Consider the following 16,672-nt stretch of genomic DNA (forward strand, 5'->3'; position numbering starts at 1 on the left):
TCAACACGATCACTTGTAAAGATAAACAAATCACCAGCGGAAGTGCATATTGGTAATGAAACTTTAGGAGGCAAAGGAGTTAAGAATTGCAAGATAACATTAACAGATGGAAAAACATTAGGAGGCAAAGGAGTTAAGAATGAGGAGGCATAGCTCATGTTAACACAAATGGAAAAACTTTGGAAGCGATAAAACTAGGTAGAGCTCATTTTTGAAAGTAGGGGAGCATGCCAAAAAAGAAAAATAATATATTGGCCCGGAAAAAAACATGCTTTCTCACATTTAAAGAATTTGGAAGCAACACGATTTATTCAAAAAAAGAGCGAGAAAACAAACATATTGGCAAAATTACAAGAATGTAATGAAACTCTGACATTCTGGTCCATGTGACATGAAGATGGGCGCGATGGCTTTTTCGATCTTCTGAGCTTTTAACTGTCGGAGTGTGTCGTGGGCGCAGGACAGGGGAACCGGCAACAAAGCTTCTACGCGTCTGCGCCCCTGCGATCCCTGTGACAAGACGATCCCATTGGAACCCAAAAACAGAGCAATGGGGGACTTGGGCTGTTCTCGGCCTCGTCAATTCTCCGTCAAGTATAAGGCCTACTGTGATTCCAACCATCCCGGGGATACGTTCCTCGTCAAGGTATCAAGATTGTACCCTCGCTTTCGAGCTTCCTTTTGCTTCTACCGAGATTTCCTGCCATCAATTCTTCATTGTTTAATGGTTACTGGATTAGCTCATCATGACCCGACAGCAAGAGTCCCAGCACGTGCCTCATTCTGGTGTGTGTGTAGAGCTGCCTGTGTTTGCGAAGAATCAGAATCTCATCATTGGTCTGCTAGAATCTTGCTCTTTGGCCCTTTTCTTGAGGGGGAGTGGGGGACCGTGGGCGTGGGTGTTTCTGTTCAGGGTTCTCTCTTGGACTTCTGCTGACAGGACATGCAGCGAGCACTCACACAGCTGGACGCACATGCTGGAAGAAGATTGAATAATAATGAAAATACTATGGGACTGTGATACAACCCTTGCCAATTTACCACATTGTACATCTCATACCTCCAAAGATGCAAAGCAAGGTGAGGCTCCGACTGTATGCACACGTCTAAGTTACCCCTCGGTGCAGAGGGGATAGCACACAACCTGGAAACAAAGGATGATGATGGCTGGATTGGTGTAAGTATACACAACAATGCTGGAATCTGTAAAATGTAGTTTGAAAATGAAAACCGTCCCAAGCATTTACTACCACTCGATATCAAGATAAAGCACTATATGGCCCCTCAAATAAGGCTCAATGACTTCATCCCTAGCTCAAATGTTTACATCTTATGGTTGGCCTAAAACCATAGTGAGTGACAAGGGTCCTTAGAGTACTTATATGTTTTGGAGGGCTGCTGTTTTGAATATGGGAGCTGCATTAGGTTTCTCCTCTTTCTATCAGCCTTTTTCCTTTTCCAAAAAGGAGTTTTTTGAACTACTCCTTAGGTATGAATAAAGAAACCATGTCATGTGATGATGCGACCGAAGGCTTGTGTATTTGGTTCGAATTTAAAGAAATTTGGCGAGGGTTTTAAGTGTTGCTGGTAGACTCAAAATGAGAACACAACTTGTGCTGTTGAGACAAAGGTGGAGTTACATTAAAAGTTTCATCCAATAAGTAGCTCACTTAGGGCACTTTGAGTTATAAAGTAGGCCTAACGCTTACGTTTGATTAAGTGAGAAGCTCAATTATGATTAGTGACTATTTCATTAACTACCCTTGATAAAAAAAAGTAATTAACCAATCCTTGATAAAAAACGACATCCAATTAAGGAGTAGTTGGTTACTCATTTGGAAAGCTTATCTTGGCTATGTTGGGGTTCTTCTCTCTTATTTGGAGCAACCCAAGTTTAGAGAGAGTCATTCTTCTTTTCTTTGCTTCAGAAATTGCAGGTTTCAATCATGGAATATGAGTTGATAGCATGGATGGAGAGCTAGTCAATCTTCTTGTCTTGGCATGGGAAACCCATTGGGCAACTTTGAAACTCTGTCTATAGCAAATGCTTTTGTTTTCGAACTAGATATATGAAAAATATGTTATTATAGCACTACAGATTGTATCCTTTCTTCTCCTTAGAGATCTCAAGTCTAATATACTTTCTAGGTAATTATGTCACAAACAAAGTGACGTTCGTATAATCATAAAATATCCCTTTGTTTATGAGAAGAACAGTGTAGGATTGCATGAGAAATATGTAGGATAGTTGTCTAGGTAAATGTTCCGTGCAATTGGGTTCAAATGTTGGCTATAACTTCTAGGATTTGGCAGACTGAAGTTTTCATTCGTATTTTTAAACACTTTGTAGTTGGTTGGAGGCTAGCATTAAAGGTGACAAGATCATTATGCACTATGGATTAGTTGTGTCACGAGGAATTGTTGAAATATAGCCATTTGTAACCAATTTCGAGCAAGGCGCGCTTAGCTTTGGAACCAATAGGTGTCATGTGTGGTGCAAGAGCACTCTGGCTCTAATTTTGTGTGGATTTTTTTTCTTGAATGTACTGTTGTGTTAGATTAGGTGTTCGCTAAAATGTGCCAAATTCAATCTTCATGATTTTGAATATTTTTAACACATTGTGACAAGACTCGGTACTTAGAAGGAGACACTAGGCTTATAGAAGGAGGCCATTGTAGAGACTTTAGTGGGTTGGTAAGTGGATATAGAGAGACCTATTTGTAGAGACATCATAGAATGCGCCCTTCTTTGTGTAAACCACTAGGTTGGGGAGGAGGATGCAAATGAGTAGGATTAGACTGGTGCTAGCTGCGCCTAAGCATTCAGTAGCCTAGGGTATATTTAACAGTCTGCTCTAACTAACCATGCATCCTTTTCTCTAATCCAAGAAAGTGAGAATACAACTAGCTTCAAGATGGACTAGATGTGGGGAGCATGATGAGACACATATGCAATGTATATGGGATTGCCCAAGGGCTCAAAAGATTTGGAGAGTACTTGAGATGATGTTCCATGGCACTGCGAACTCTATAATTGCTACGAGGGGGCAGACGCTTGGGTCACAGACAATGGCCTTACTCGTGGATTCTCACAAACACTGTAGACTTAGGGACATTGTTATAGGTGGGAGCTCATAGCTAGCATAGTATCTTGGTATATATAGACATCTAGATGTAGCCAGCCATTGACTTTTTGGATATATCTGTTGAGAAACCCTTCATCCTTCACCTGTAGTTTGCATTTTTGCGTTTTTGCGTTTTGCGTTTAGGATTTGCAGCTCCAAAAAGGGGTGCCATCCTAGACTGATTGTGCCTATTTATAGGCCACACTTTCATTCATTTCTTATGGTTGATTTATTCAGTCCATTATCTCTTCTCTCCAGCCTCTCCACTACCCTGACACCCCTTTAGGAGGACATTGCGGTTCGTGGTTGTCTTCATCATCTTCCTTGTGCTACGGCACCCTTGTTCCCTTGTATCACATTCACTCCATGATTTAGAACTTCATCATTCCATTCATCAGAGTTTTTTTCTCTCTTCTTTTCTCTTCTCCATTTTTGCCGAGTTCACTCCTTGTTTCTCCTTGCAAATCCTACTGTCTCATTGGTACGTCATCTTTTGACATGGTATTAGAGCTGGATTAGCTCACCTAGCAGTGAAGATCCTCCATTCCAGTAAAGACAAAGATCGGTGGCGGGTTCGGCATCCACTTCTCTTTTTCTTCCGCTGTATCAAAATCTCGTTTTTGCAGATTTCAGGTGTTTGAGCTTGCTCCCTACACCTTGTTCGCGGAGGATATCTTAGCTGAAGCTGTCCATTGCTGTCTCCATCAGTTGGCGTCTGATTTCTAGCCCTCTTCACGCAGTTTGGAGCTGATTTCAGTTAGGCGACTGCTGTTCCTGTGTGCAGATCTGCTGTCATACAGCCTGCCACGTCATCACATTCCTGCTGCCTGCGTTTTTAGCCTCTCTCTCCTGTTGCCTGCGTTTTTAGTCTTTCTCTTCCCTGCAGACTGTCCTGTGCGTTTTTAGTGTTTCTCTCTTGTTGCCTGCGTTTTTAGTCTTTCTCTCTCCTGTAAGCTGTGCTGCCTACGTTTTTAGTATTTCTCTCTCTTGACCTGCGTTTTTCTACTTGTTCCAATCTCTTACTGTTGGTCGCATCTTCCTCCCACAGGCAGCTCACTTCCAGCCCTTCCACTGCCCTTCCACCCTTTGAGACAGACATTGCGGTTCGTGCTTCACACTGCCCTCACACCCCTTGAGACGGACATTGCAGTTCGTGGTTCATGGTGGCTGACCACTTTCTTCTTCAGCAAGGCACACTGGTATCCATGGCTTCTTTACCAACAGATGACTAGACTACTAGGTGCTCCTATTGTGCCATCATCGGATACACCACCGATGCTTGCCAACTTCGACCTTTGCTCCCCATCTCCTTGGAGTATATGCGTCTTCCACTAGGCACTCCTTGTGCCACCTCTTCTTTCTAGGCCATAAAGATCATTCTGCATCGGCTATCAGTGTACTATGCTCAAGGCAATAAGAGACATCCGATGTGCACTGAGTCCTTTCGAGCACATGGAGGATCGATTGCGCTACGACCTCCTGGCGTCGCAATGCCAATGGTAGTCTTCTTCCACTTATTTTCAGGTACAGTGGCTTCCACGGCCTATGGATTTGCAGTACACTCTATCTAGAGTCAGTGATTGTTTAATACCGTCTCCTCGTCAGTCTGCTCCTTTAAGAGACAGTGGTTACTTGACTCCTTCCTCTTCTTCGGCTTCCCAGTTTGCTCCACTGAGAGACGACGACTGTTGCCCACCTCTTGCTCATTCTGAGTTCCACCCTTCCCCACCCTTGGCTCATCTCGAGCCTCCTTTCCTACCCTCTTCCACTAAGGTTCGAGAGGCCACTTCTGGGTGCTTTCTGGCTCCTCTTCGGCACCCTAGATACCTTCTTCAACATGACCGGCGGCACTTTCTTCGTCATCAGACATTTCAGAGTCCGTGATTCATGAGTTTTTGGATTCCCTATCTACTTCAGAGGGGGATGCTATTTCTTTGCCCTTAGAGGGGGCATCTACTTCTTCTTTGACTTTAGCGGAGGCTCCTTTACCTCCCACCTCAGAGGGGGAACCTACTCCACATGAAACTCTTCACCCATCCTCTACTTTCTTGGGGTGGCTGTTTTCGACCAATCATCTCTTCTACTGATACCCAGGATCTTCAAGTACCACCTAGATCGGGACCTCGGAAGTTCAGCCGCGATTTGGTGACGAGACCTTCGTTTTCTTTCCAGCATGGATGCATGGAGCTAGTGGCTTCTCTCTTGAGGTTGAGTTTCGGGTTCTCCAGTTCACTCTGTCTATTGTTCTTTACTACTGGCTCCCTTTCAGGTGGAAATCTTGGATCTTAGGGATCCTCTACCTCCTATGTATTGCATGATTTCATAATCTTTGTACTAGGGCGCTTGGGCAAGTGAAAAATATTCCCATGAGGGATACTGTCCAAGTGACACCTGCTGCATGAGCATTCTTCAGCATGTAGCATTGCATCTTTACCTCACTCTTCTCTTGTTCCCCTTTTTGGGCCTGAGAGGGGGTGTTGAGAAACCCTTCACCCTTTACCCGCAGTTTGCATTTTTGCGTTTTTGCGTTTTGTGTTTAGGGTGCCTATTTATAGGTCACTCTCTCATTCATTGCTTACGGCTGATTCATTCAGTCCGTCACCTCTTCTCTCCAGCCTCTCCACTACCCTCACACCCCTTCAAGAGGACATTGCGGTTCGTGGTTCGTGGGGCTGTCTTCATCATCTTTCTTATGCTACGGCACCCTTGTTCCCTTGTATCACATTCACTCCATGATTCAGAACTTCATCATTTCATTCATTAGAGTTTTTCCTCTCTTTTCTTCTCTTCTCCATGTTTGCCGAGTTCACTCCGTGTTCCTCCCCGCAAACCCTACTGTCTCGCTGGTATGTCAACTTTTGATAATATCTACATAGAGACTCTCTCTAGGATTTGGAGAGAAATTGTGCATACTCTTCATGGGAGATGGGAGAGAATACAAGGCAGTTTTGAGACTATGAGAAGGAAGAGAGATGCTTTTCTTAGGACATGGGATTCTCGCACTTTCTTCCTTTTTTAGATACACATGGTGTGCGGCATTGTAGACATCTTGACTGGTTATACATTTAGGCTTTGTAATAGACTTCCTTTTGTTACATATTTTTTGATATGGAAGTCCCTTGTAGGGGTGCTTTGTATTTTGCATTTTGCCTTGGGATATTGTTTCGAGGAGTCTTATTAATAGAATTTCTTCTCTGCTCTGAATTTTGTTTTTGCTGCTGTTCAACTGGGTTAAAAGCCATTGCAAAAGGATGGAGCAACTGGTAATGAACCTTTGACAGTCAAAAGGAGGGGAGGGGGGACCGGGCGCCCGGCGAGGTGGTGTGGAGTCAGCTGCCGACAGGAGAGAGAGGTTGGAAGGGAGTCGGTGTTAGGAGGGGGGTGGGAAAAGCTTCTGTGAGCAGGCCTATCTGTGAACACGCGGGCATAGTGGCCAATAGAGGTTCAACAGGGTAGAGGTGGTGATGAGTAGAGGGAGTGGGTGCATGATACAAGCCTTGGGGGGTTCGGGGGGAATGGCTGGAAGTAGAGTTGGGGTGGTTGGGTATAATTGTTAGCAATCGTGTGTCTTGTGTGGTCATCTCGTGCTTGTGAGCCTCAATCTGAGTTAGACGAGGACATTAGGTGCTTTGACATTGTATTTGTTTGTTATTTTATGTGTTTCAGATACTTTAGATGGAGGGCACATTAGTGCTTCTTTTTGGGCACTTTTGGCCTTTTTAGGGTTTTGACCCTATTCAGGGTTTTGCCACTTTCTGCCTATATATAGGTGGCCTGCCCTCCCACTTTCATTATCCATCATTGATCCTTCGTGATCTTGGTTACTGTAATTACATACATGATATATCTGAATTAGAAGACATACATGATATACCTACGAACAATTATTGTATTCATGACATAAGTAAAACTTCAAAGTCCTGGAGCTTCATCAGTATTTTCTTGAGTTGGCTTGATTAACAAAACACAGCACAGTTTGTAAAGGCATTAGTGCTTTGTCAAAGGTTGTATTTTTTTCTAATAGATTTAGCTAATCATTTACGAGGAAAACTCTATATGAACAGTAAGTAAGCAGCTTTCTTATCACTTTTCAAGCAACTTGATGTCTTGTTTGTGGTAAGTTTCACTAGGGGTTGTAGGAAAGTGAAGAATGTACAAACAGTAAGCTGATTCAGCCACTTTTTTCTGGTTATCAATGCTTGAGACTTCATGCAGAAACGGCCTAGTGAACTTGTGAAAGACCTTTTAGATCCGCCACTTGTACACAGAGATGGAGCAGTACGACCAAAGCCTTGTATCATTGAACAACATAACTTTGCTGACCAACCTTATCAGGTGTGGCAAACTATAGTTTTTCTTTAATTGCCTTGTAGTAGGTGTGCAAAGTCAACTCTATGATTTGTGCAGGTTTTAAGAATCATGCCATGTTGCTTTAGTTTTCCTTATCAGATCTGATGGCTCTCTAGTTTCAAAAAGGCTATATTCCAACTTTGATCTCATGTGTAACACATTTAAAATGAAAAGGCTTTCTTATACCACTGGGTGACTTCAATAATGAACTTACACGATCTGTAGGTGACACACTTGAACGAAAATGTTTTCCTCCATTGTTTTAGCATTCAATAAAAGGGTTGGGGGGGGGGGGGGGTGTCCTTTCATGTTCTGCAGCATGTGTCATCAGTTCCAGAAGATGAACCCTTGTTCCAGCCCTTTCCACCAGAGATCAACTTTTCTCATTATGAACCTTTCAAGAAGTATACGGCAATGCTTCAACTACGAAACAATGATAAGGTGTGTTGTGCTTCATGTTTTTAAGTCAAGTACTTAATCGAGTGCAACCTGTGTTTGTGCACAGATTTTTAGTTCATGTAAGCAAGATTTTGGTTTTGTTGTTAAACAGACAGACAGTTTTTAAATTTGCAGGTGATGAGAAGGGTTCAAGTTTTTACGGTGGATCCTGAAGTTCTTACTGTTCAATTACCATATGATCAAGGCAATGAAGTGTATTCTGACCTTGGTACAAACAAGGTTGCTTGTGGAATGGAGGTGATGAAGTTTTATATTCTATGCTATGTACTTGCAATGTGGTCTGTAGGACAATGTCTTGCACTTTGTTTATGTATTGGGGAGCATGGCAGTTTTCCGTATGTTTCTATATGGCAAACACTATATGCCTTAAGTATAGCAATTGCTAGGTCTTCTTCCATTGCCTCTTCTTCTTCTACCTTGGTGGTTGCATCTTCCCCTCTTAAATTGTTGATGTGGTTGATGGTTTTGAGCTTAATTTGATGAACTGATAATCCTAGAGTTGATGTGATGGTGGTTGCCTCTTCCATTTCTTCCACCCCTTGAAATAAATCTTACTTTTGTATGTATGGTAGGGCTAAGTATTTGATTGCTTGAGCTTGAGTAGTCTTCAACAAATCTCTTTTCTTCTTGAATTATAAGTGATGTAAGATCTTGTAATGAGGGAAACTTCTCTCCTTACTACTACAAGAGCAATGGAAAAGTGCTTATACTCCTTGATCCCTTTGAGAATATCTTGAATCATATTCTCATTCTTGACTTCTCCCATTGCTACAAGTTTATCTTGTATGTTTCTAAGTTTACGCAAGTACACATGGATACGTTTACATGAGCTTTTAGGAGTGTCATTCACATTATACTTCAATTTCATGATATTAATGTTTCTTTTATCTTCAAAGCTCTTTTGTTCAATCCCGGGGTGCCTCTTACACGCTCGTCCTTTTTTGTTTGTTGAATCCATTGTAACTGGTTCACATATGATGACCTAGAGTCACCTTGAACTTTGTAATCCTGTTATCTTGTAACTTTTTTCGTAATTAATATAAACAACCCATTACGTGGAGAGAGAGAGAGAGAGAGAGAGAGAGAGAGAGAGAGAGAGAGAGAGAGAGAGAGAGAGAGAGAGAGAGAGAAAGCGTCATGTTGTGAAACTTAAGGGTCTTCTCCAGCGGCAACTTGACCTTCTACAGCATACTGATATCTTGGTTAGAGATGATTTGGTCCCTTGGTATATGGCAATCTCCTTTGTTCCTTTGCCATGACTTTGCACCTTTATGCATGATGGACTAGAGCCATCCTACATCATGTAATCTTGCGATCTTGCACTTGTATTTTTTCATAATTAAAACAGTTACCTATTACGAAAAATAAGAGAGAAAGAAGGAAGGAAGAAAGAAGGTTATATTAATGTCTACAAAAGGCCAATTTGGTATATGAGATCAAAGTGTTACGTTAGAAAATTTAGGAAATTTCCCATGTCCCAAAATAGTTAACATCTAATGCTAAAACTATCTAAATGGAAAATAAACAGTGAACAATACATGGCTGATGAGTAAAAATGGTGTCTAAGCTTGATACAGTGTGGAACTGCTTAGGAAGCACTCTTATCTTAGGATATCTCTCATGGGTCTGTCTAGCATAGAGAGGCCGAAGTGGCGAGGTAGGTCCCCTTGTGATGGTGTAGTATCCTCTGTATTTGTAAATGATGCCTTCTATGAGCGCGTGGACTAGTTCAATGTGGGTGGTAGGCTCTATATCTATAAATGATGTCTATTACGGGGGCGTGGATCAGCTCGATGTGGGTTGCAAGCTCTGCATGTCTTCATGGATGTGTCTAAGGTGGTCCCTTGTTGTGGGGCCATCGATCGAACCAGGGAGGGTTCCGTGGTGGAGGGTGTAAAGAAATACTTTGACACAGAAACACAAATAACAAAAGTACGACAAAGCACAGACTGATAAAAGAACACAGTTAGGGTTAGGGTAACTTAGAGACAAAGAACACAGAAAATAACTGAAGTGATATAATTGCTGAATATACAATGCTCATGCAACAAACACACTATACAGTGAATGAATATTGAATCTCGAACTCTTGTATCTCAAGGATCAGGGCAAGGGCAATGAGCTGGAGTGTGTCGTACTTCGAACAGATCCCAAATTGTAGCAAGGCAGCCTCCGGATGTCGAACACCAGCAAACACAGTTGTGAGAAGCTAGATCTGATGCAGACAACAGTGAGGAGAGAGAATATGCAGTAAACGCAGGCTGATGAGAGAGAAAATAGCCAAACGCAGGCTGCAGATGTTGGGCGACAACAGAGAAGAGAGAAAATTGTCAGTCGACATGCAGGATAGTTGGGCGACAGCCTACAGGAAGCAAACACAGGGCTATGATGATGTGGCAGGCTGTATGGCAGCAGATCTGTGCAGGAATAGCAGTGGCTTGACTGGGATCAGCTCCATACTGCGAGAAGAGGGCTGGAAATGAGGCGCCAATTGAAGTAGACAACAATGGACTTCTTCGGCTGAGATGTCCTCCACAAACAGGGTATGGGTAGCAAGCTGAAATACCTAAAATATGCAAAAACGAGGTTGAGGGTTGAATGGAGGGCAAACATACGTATTTATAGAAAGTTTGGGGCCTCCCAAGTGGGTTTGTGCTTATGGGACACAGAAACTGTCTAGGATTGCATTTCTTTTAAATAAACAAGGTTTCTTCATTAATTAAGCAAGTTTTGGGGTGGTTTAAGTAAAGCTAATGCATTTTTAGCTCAACATCCCCTCTTAGACCCAACAACGGTGCCACGAGAAAGATCTTTTACCCCAAGGTGTCCCACCCCAAAGCAGCTAGAGCATTGGACAAAGGGTGCGTGTCGGTTGCCCAGTGGCCTACTAAGACTACAGAGGCGATGGGAATCTTACCAAGGGAGCCCAAGTGAGTACCCTAGAGAGGAGAGGGCATCGGACAAAGGGTGCACGTTGGTTGCCTAGTGGCCTACCAAGCCCTACAAAGGCGGATGGAATCAGCTATTGATTGCTCTTTTTGTTTTGTTTTGTTTTTTTTTTGAATGTGATAGATTTAGCATTTAGTGGGGGTTCAAATTAATTTTTGTCATATTGAGTATCCGTGCCCCAAACGAGAGAATGATAAAGGATGGTTAGACCCAAGACCTTCACAAAACAAGCATACTATCCCATGGGTGTCGGTGAAGAAGAATAAGGCTAAGGTGTGGATATAGCAAAACCTGTGATGCAAACAAGACCAGCAAAGCAAGCAAGCAAAGGAAAAACTGCCTTGGAGACTGCCATAGGTAATGCCACGAATATGGTGGATCTAGGGTCGACCACTCCAAAAGACCGAAAAGGGATAAATGCACATAGATGCATGTTTACATGAACTGTTGGGAATAAAGGCCTCGTGCCTTTTAAATGTGCTCGGGTGTGAACACACCCTTAGTACCTGTACTTACACATATATATCTATCTAAAAAACCTAAAGGTACTGACTCGTCATTGTACCTACGAACGTGCTTACTCTCTACTTTGCTCTATCTCACTCTCTCTGTCTCTCATTGCGCGTAACGATTGTCTGTCTCGATCTCCGTGCCTAACCCGTCACTACAAACTAGTATTAGAACTGTGGTTAAGGAGTTCGTACTTCTTGGAGTTCGAGGAGGAGCTGACAATCAGGCGTGCAGGTTGTGAGGTTGTTTTCTGACCTTGCAAGCAGGCGGGAGGCAGTCGATTGCAGTAGCTGACGAACGACAAGCGGCCCTAGAACAGCAGGACCAGACGACTGGTCCAGCGCGGACCAGCGGGCAACAGTGTGCTGCAGCAGACGTGACGGGCAGGAGTCGCGACCAGGCGCCAGAAGGCGCATGCGACTAGGGCGACACGGCTTCATGGCTGTGCTGATGACCAGCGGGGGCGAGACTAGCAGGCGCTGATGAGCGTGACCAGCATGGACAGAACTGGGAGCGGGGCTCACGGCGCTCGACTGACGGGTCAATGGACTTGTCATCTATTTCTTTTTCAATTTTTTTTTTGAAAAGTCCTCTGCCTTCTAACCAAGGTTCGTGCGTGCAAGCACAAAATCTCAGATCTGTGCAAAATTGAGCTAGAAATTTGGGGCTTTTCCTGAATTCGGGGATCTCAACACAGATTGGACAATCTGATTTAGAAATTGCAAAGTCGGTGCACATTTGCCCGGGAATTTTGGGACTTTTCACATTTTAGTGAAATTCTCTCAATTTTACTAAAATTAGTGCACGCAGGACTTGGAAAATTTGGGGATTTGTCTAGATTTGGTGTGAGTAAGATGCAATAGTGATATCTATCTCACAAATTGCAGGAATTTGTGACATTTTGTCCTTGACATTTGAGGCTTTTCATGTACATGCAAAATTGGGCTGAAATTTACCCAATTTCTAGACATTGATGCACATTGGACCCCGTGCAATTTGGGGCTTTTGCAGTTTGGGCAAAATCTATGCAGCATTTGGTCATTTTATGTACATGCAGGTTGAATTCCATGCAATTTGGACATCAACACTTGGTAAAATTTGGGGGTTTTGCTGAAATTGCTCTATTTTGGCAAAATTGGCTTGTCCTATGCATGATAGAGAAAATGCAGATGTGTGTTTGATGCTTTGAGCACAAAATTTTGGGGCTTTTGGCCATTCGTGTCAAATTTTATGCCCGTGGGTACATGTACAACAGAAATTGCAGCTAGAATCTGGGATTTCTCATGTAATGTGATGCATATGCCCTTGGAACAGCTGTAATCAATTGTGGAATGTTGTAGCACATGGTTTGGTGCTTCTGAATATTTAATTACAGATTTGAAATCTGTGCTTTTACGTGGTCATTTATTGCTGATTGGTACTTGTTTGTACCTTAGTCACTTGGGTGACAGTTTTGGGCCTGCATTTGCTGTTTTTTGGTCACATTTGGGCTGAAAATCATGGCTGGCAGCAATGATAGCAGTAATTTGATGCACATAAAGAAGCTTGAAGGCGCACATAACTTTGCAGTTTGGCAAAAGCAGTGCTACAATATCCTGTTGCAAAAGAAGCAGGCAAAGCCGATCAAAACCAAAGAGGCAAAGCCCGCGGACATGGAACAGGACGGTTGGGATGAGTTAAATGAGCTTGCATGCTCAACCATAGAGCTATCGATTTTTTATGCCTTGCTGTTCAACATTGAAGGTTTGGATTCTGCATATGCTGTATGGACTAGACTGGAAGAACTGTATGCACAGAAGAGTGCTGCAAGCAAAGTGTATTGGCTGAAAAAGCTTATGGATTTGCGTATGAAAGAGGGTACAGCAATGTCTACTCACTTGAGTGAGTTTAACTCCATTTTCAGCCAGCTGGTTGCCTTGAAGTTCATGATTGATGAGGAATTTAAGGCTACTTTCTTGCTTTGCAATCTACAAGAGAGTTGGGATACATTCAGGACTGCTATGAGCAATTCTAATGTGATCCTTTTGTATGCTGTTGTAGAGAGTGCTTTACTTATGGAAGAGATGAATCAATAGAACATTGCATCCAGTAAGTCTTCTAGTGCTTTGCATACTAGGGGTAGATCACAGCAAAAGGGCAAATATGATAGCAAGGAACACAGTAAATCACGTGGCAAAGATATTGAATGTTATCATTGTGGCAAGAAGGGTCACTTTAAACGTGATTGCTACAAATGGAAGAAAGAGAAAGGAAAAGGCAAGAAGACAGATGATAGCAAGGAAGAGAAGAAGGACAGTCAGCCTAAGAAGAGCAGTGTAAAAATTGAAGAGGTGAATGTAGTCACTCATGAGAGTGATAGTGGGAGTGACGTACTCTTTGTCTCTTCACACTTTGGTGCACATGCTTTACTTGCAGGTACAGATGATGACATGCATACCTGGATTCTCGATTGAGGTACTTCCTTTCATGTTACCTCTCATCGTAAGTGGTTCTCCACCTATACAGGGGGTGGACATGGTGTTGTCCATCTTGGGGACAACTATGCATGTGAGATTGCAGGTATTGGCAGTGTGCAGTTACAGTTTCAGCATGGCTCTGTCTTTACGCTTCAGCATGTATGGCATGTACCTCAGCTCAAGAAGAGCTTGATTAGCATAGGGCAGCTAGATGATGATGGTTTTCATATCATCTTTGGTGACGGAAAATGGAAGATTAGTAAGGGATCAAGAGTGATTGCCAGAGGTTGCAAGAGTGATACTCTGTATCCACTTCATGTATCTAGTGTGCGTGACCATGTTGTTGCCGTGACCGAGCAGCCAAGTGTTTCTTTGTGGCATGGCCGGTTGGGACACATGAGTCAAACAAAAATGAAAGTGCTTTCTCGTTTGGGTTACTTGCCTTGTCTTCGTTATGCTGATTTTGAGCACTGTGATCATTGTATTTGTGGCAAACATGCACAAATGTCTCATAAAAAATCTATTTCTTTAAAATCTTCTCCTCTAGAGTTAGTACATTCGGATGTATGTCAAGTGCCAGGATTATCTTTAGGGGGAAAGAAATATTTTGTCACCTTTGTCGATGATGCTCCACGGAAGGTATGGGTTTATCCTATTCGTAACAAGGATGAAGTGCTTGACAAGTTTAAAAAATTATTGGCATTGGCTGAGATTCAGACAGATAAGACACTTAAGTGTCTTCGCTCTGATAATGGTGGAGAATATGTGTCCAAGGCCTTTTAGGCATTTTGTGATAGCAAAGGAATAAAGAGGGAGCTCACTGCCCCTCATAATCCGCCCCAAAATGGAGTTGTAGAGCGTATGAATTGGATCATACAGGATAAGGTCCGTACGATGTTGTCTCATGCTGCATTACCCCATGGTTTTTGGGCAGAGGCTGTTATGATAGCCGTTCACTTAATTAATCGGTTGCCAAACAAGTCTTTGGGGGGGGGGGGGGGGGGGAGGGGGGGAGTTCCCCAAGAAGCGTGGTCTGGCAAGCCACCTTCATATGCTCGTTTGAAAGTGTTTGGCTATGAGGCTTTTGTGCACATTCATAAAGAAAAATGCAGCAAACTTGAGCCAAAGTCCTGTAAATGTATTTTCCTAGGATATGGTGACGAGGGTGAAATGGGGTATAGATTGTGGGATCCCGAGAAAAGGAAACTAGTACGTAACAATGACGTTATCTTCCGGGAAGATCGCATGCACAAACAGCCCGAAAAGACTGAGGAGGTCTGTAGGGTTGTATTCTGGGAAGAAATACCTTTTGGACAGCAATATGTGCCCTCTGTACAGCTGCAAATACCTGCCGTAAATGAACGTGTAAATGCAGGAAATTATCAGCCAGCTATTGCCCATGATAATGAGTCACTACATGTGCAGGAACAGCCAGGACAACAAGCTATTAATGCTGATTTTCAGGCTGAAATGCTAGGACAGTATGCTGAAAATGGAAAATTGCAAGAACAGCCAGCAAACAATGACCATTGGGTTAGGAGATCGTCTAGGGCTGCTAAACAACCTGACAGATTTGTTCCTGGTGCAAATAATGTGGCTGAATATGCCATGTTGGTAGATTGTGGTGAACCGTCTTGCTTCAAGGAAGCAATGGACAGACATGACAGCAAGAAATGATATAAAGCCATGTTGTGAGAGATGGAATCTCTTGAGAAAAATGGCACTTGGGACTTGGTGCAGTTGCCTAAAGGGTAGAAAACACTTCCATGCAAATGGGTTTACAAGATGGTCGCTTCTCGTTCCTCACCAAAGTACAAAGCAAGATTAGTTGCAAAGGGGTACAAGCAGACGAATGGAATTTACTTTGATGAGATTTTCTCTCCTGTAGTCAAGATGACTACATTGAGAACCATTTTGGACTTGGTTGCAGTTGAGGATATGGAGCTTATACAGATGGATATAAAGACTGGATTTTTACATGGTGATCTTCATGAGGACATATATACGCAGCAGCCTGAAGGGTTTGTTGAACAAGGGAAAGAAAATATGGTATGTAAACTCAAAAGGAGTTTGTATGGACTTAAACAAGCACTAAGAGAATGATATCATAAGTTTGATACATTCATGCAGTCCCAAGGCTTTCATAGAAGTCAAATGGATCACTGCTTATATACCAAAAAGGCAGCAGATGGCAGCGTAATTATCTCGCTTTTGTATGCTGATGACATGCTGATTGCTGGCAGGGACAGTCATGTGTTGGACTCACTGAAGCAAAGTCTTCATGGTAGCTTTGACATGAAGGATCTTGGTGATGCAAATCACATTCTTGGCATGTGAATACTTAGAGATAGATCGAAAGGCTTACTCTGTCTATCTCAGCAGGAATATATCTCCAAGGTTTTGCAGCGTTTCAATATGGAAGGCTGAAACGGCCAAGATACCATATGCTTCAGCTATTGGCAGTTTGATGTATGCTATGGTTGCTACACGTCCTGACATTGCCTTTGCAGTGGGAGTGGTTAGCAGATACATGGCAACCCCTTGCAAGAAGCATTGGGATGCAATGAAAGGTATTATGAGATACCTCAAAGGCACAAAGAAGTTGTGCATCTACTTTGGAAAGTAGAAGGCATCTGTTGTTGGCTTTACGGATGCAGACTATGCTGGTCATGCGGACTGCAGGAAGTCCAATTCTGGGTATGTGTTTACTTTCACAGGAGGAGCAATCTCTTGGATCTCCAGGCTACAAAAGTGTGTTGCATTGTCTGCTACAAAGGCAGAGTATGCGGTTGCCACTGAGACATGCAAGAAGGCTTTATGGCT

General features: G+C 42.9%; 1 protein-coding gene across 1 annotated transcript in view; it reads left to right on the top strand.

Annotated features, from left to right (window-relative positions):
* Positions 1-367: 367 nt before the first annotated feature.
* The window catches only part of LOC148040860 (uncharacterized), a 216,828-nt gene continuing 200,523 nt past the window's right edge, over positions 368-16,672 (top strand). The window contains exons 1-4 of the mRNA XM_087671097.1: positions 368-646; positions 7,341-7,460; positions 7,794-7,916; positions 8,049-8,171. Of these exons, the coding sequence (XP_087527223.1) occupies positions 551-646; positions 7,341-7,460; positions 7,794-7,916; positions 8,049-8,171 (462 nt within the window). The 5' untranslated portion in view covers positions 368-550. The remainder of the gene's footprint in view (positions 647-7,340; positions 7,461-7,793; positions 7,917-8,048; positions 8,172-16,672) is intronic.

This window comes from Lygodium microphyllum, chromosome 1 (assembly GCF_053477565.2).
Source record: "Lygodium microphyllum isolate KBCC chromosome 1, Lygodium_microphyllum_v1.1.10, whole genome shotgun sequence".
Taxonomy (NCBI): domain Eukaryota; kingdom Viridiplantae; phylum Streptophyta; class Polypodiopsida; order Schizaeales; family Lygodiaceae; genus Lygodium; species Lygodium microphyllum.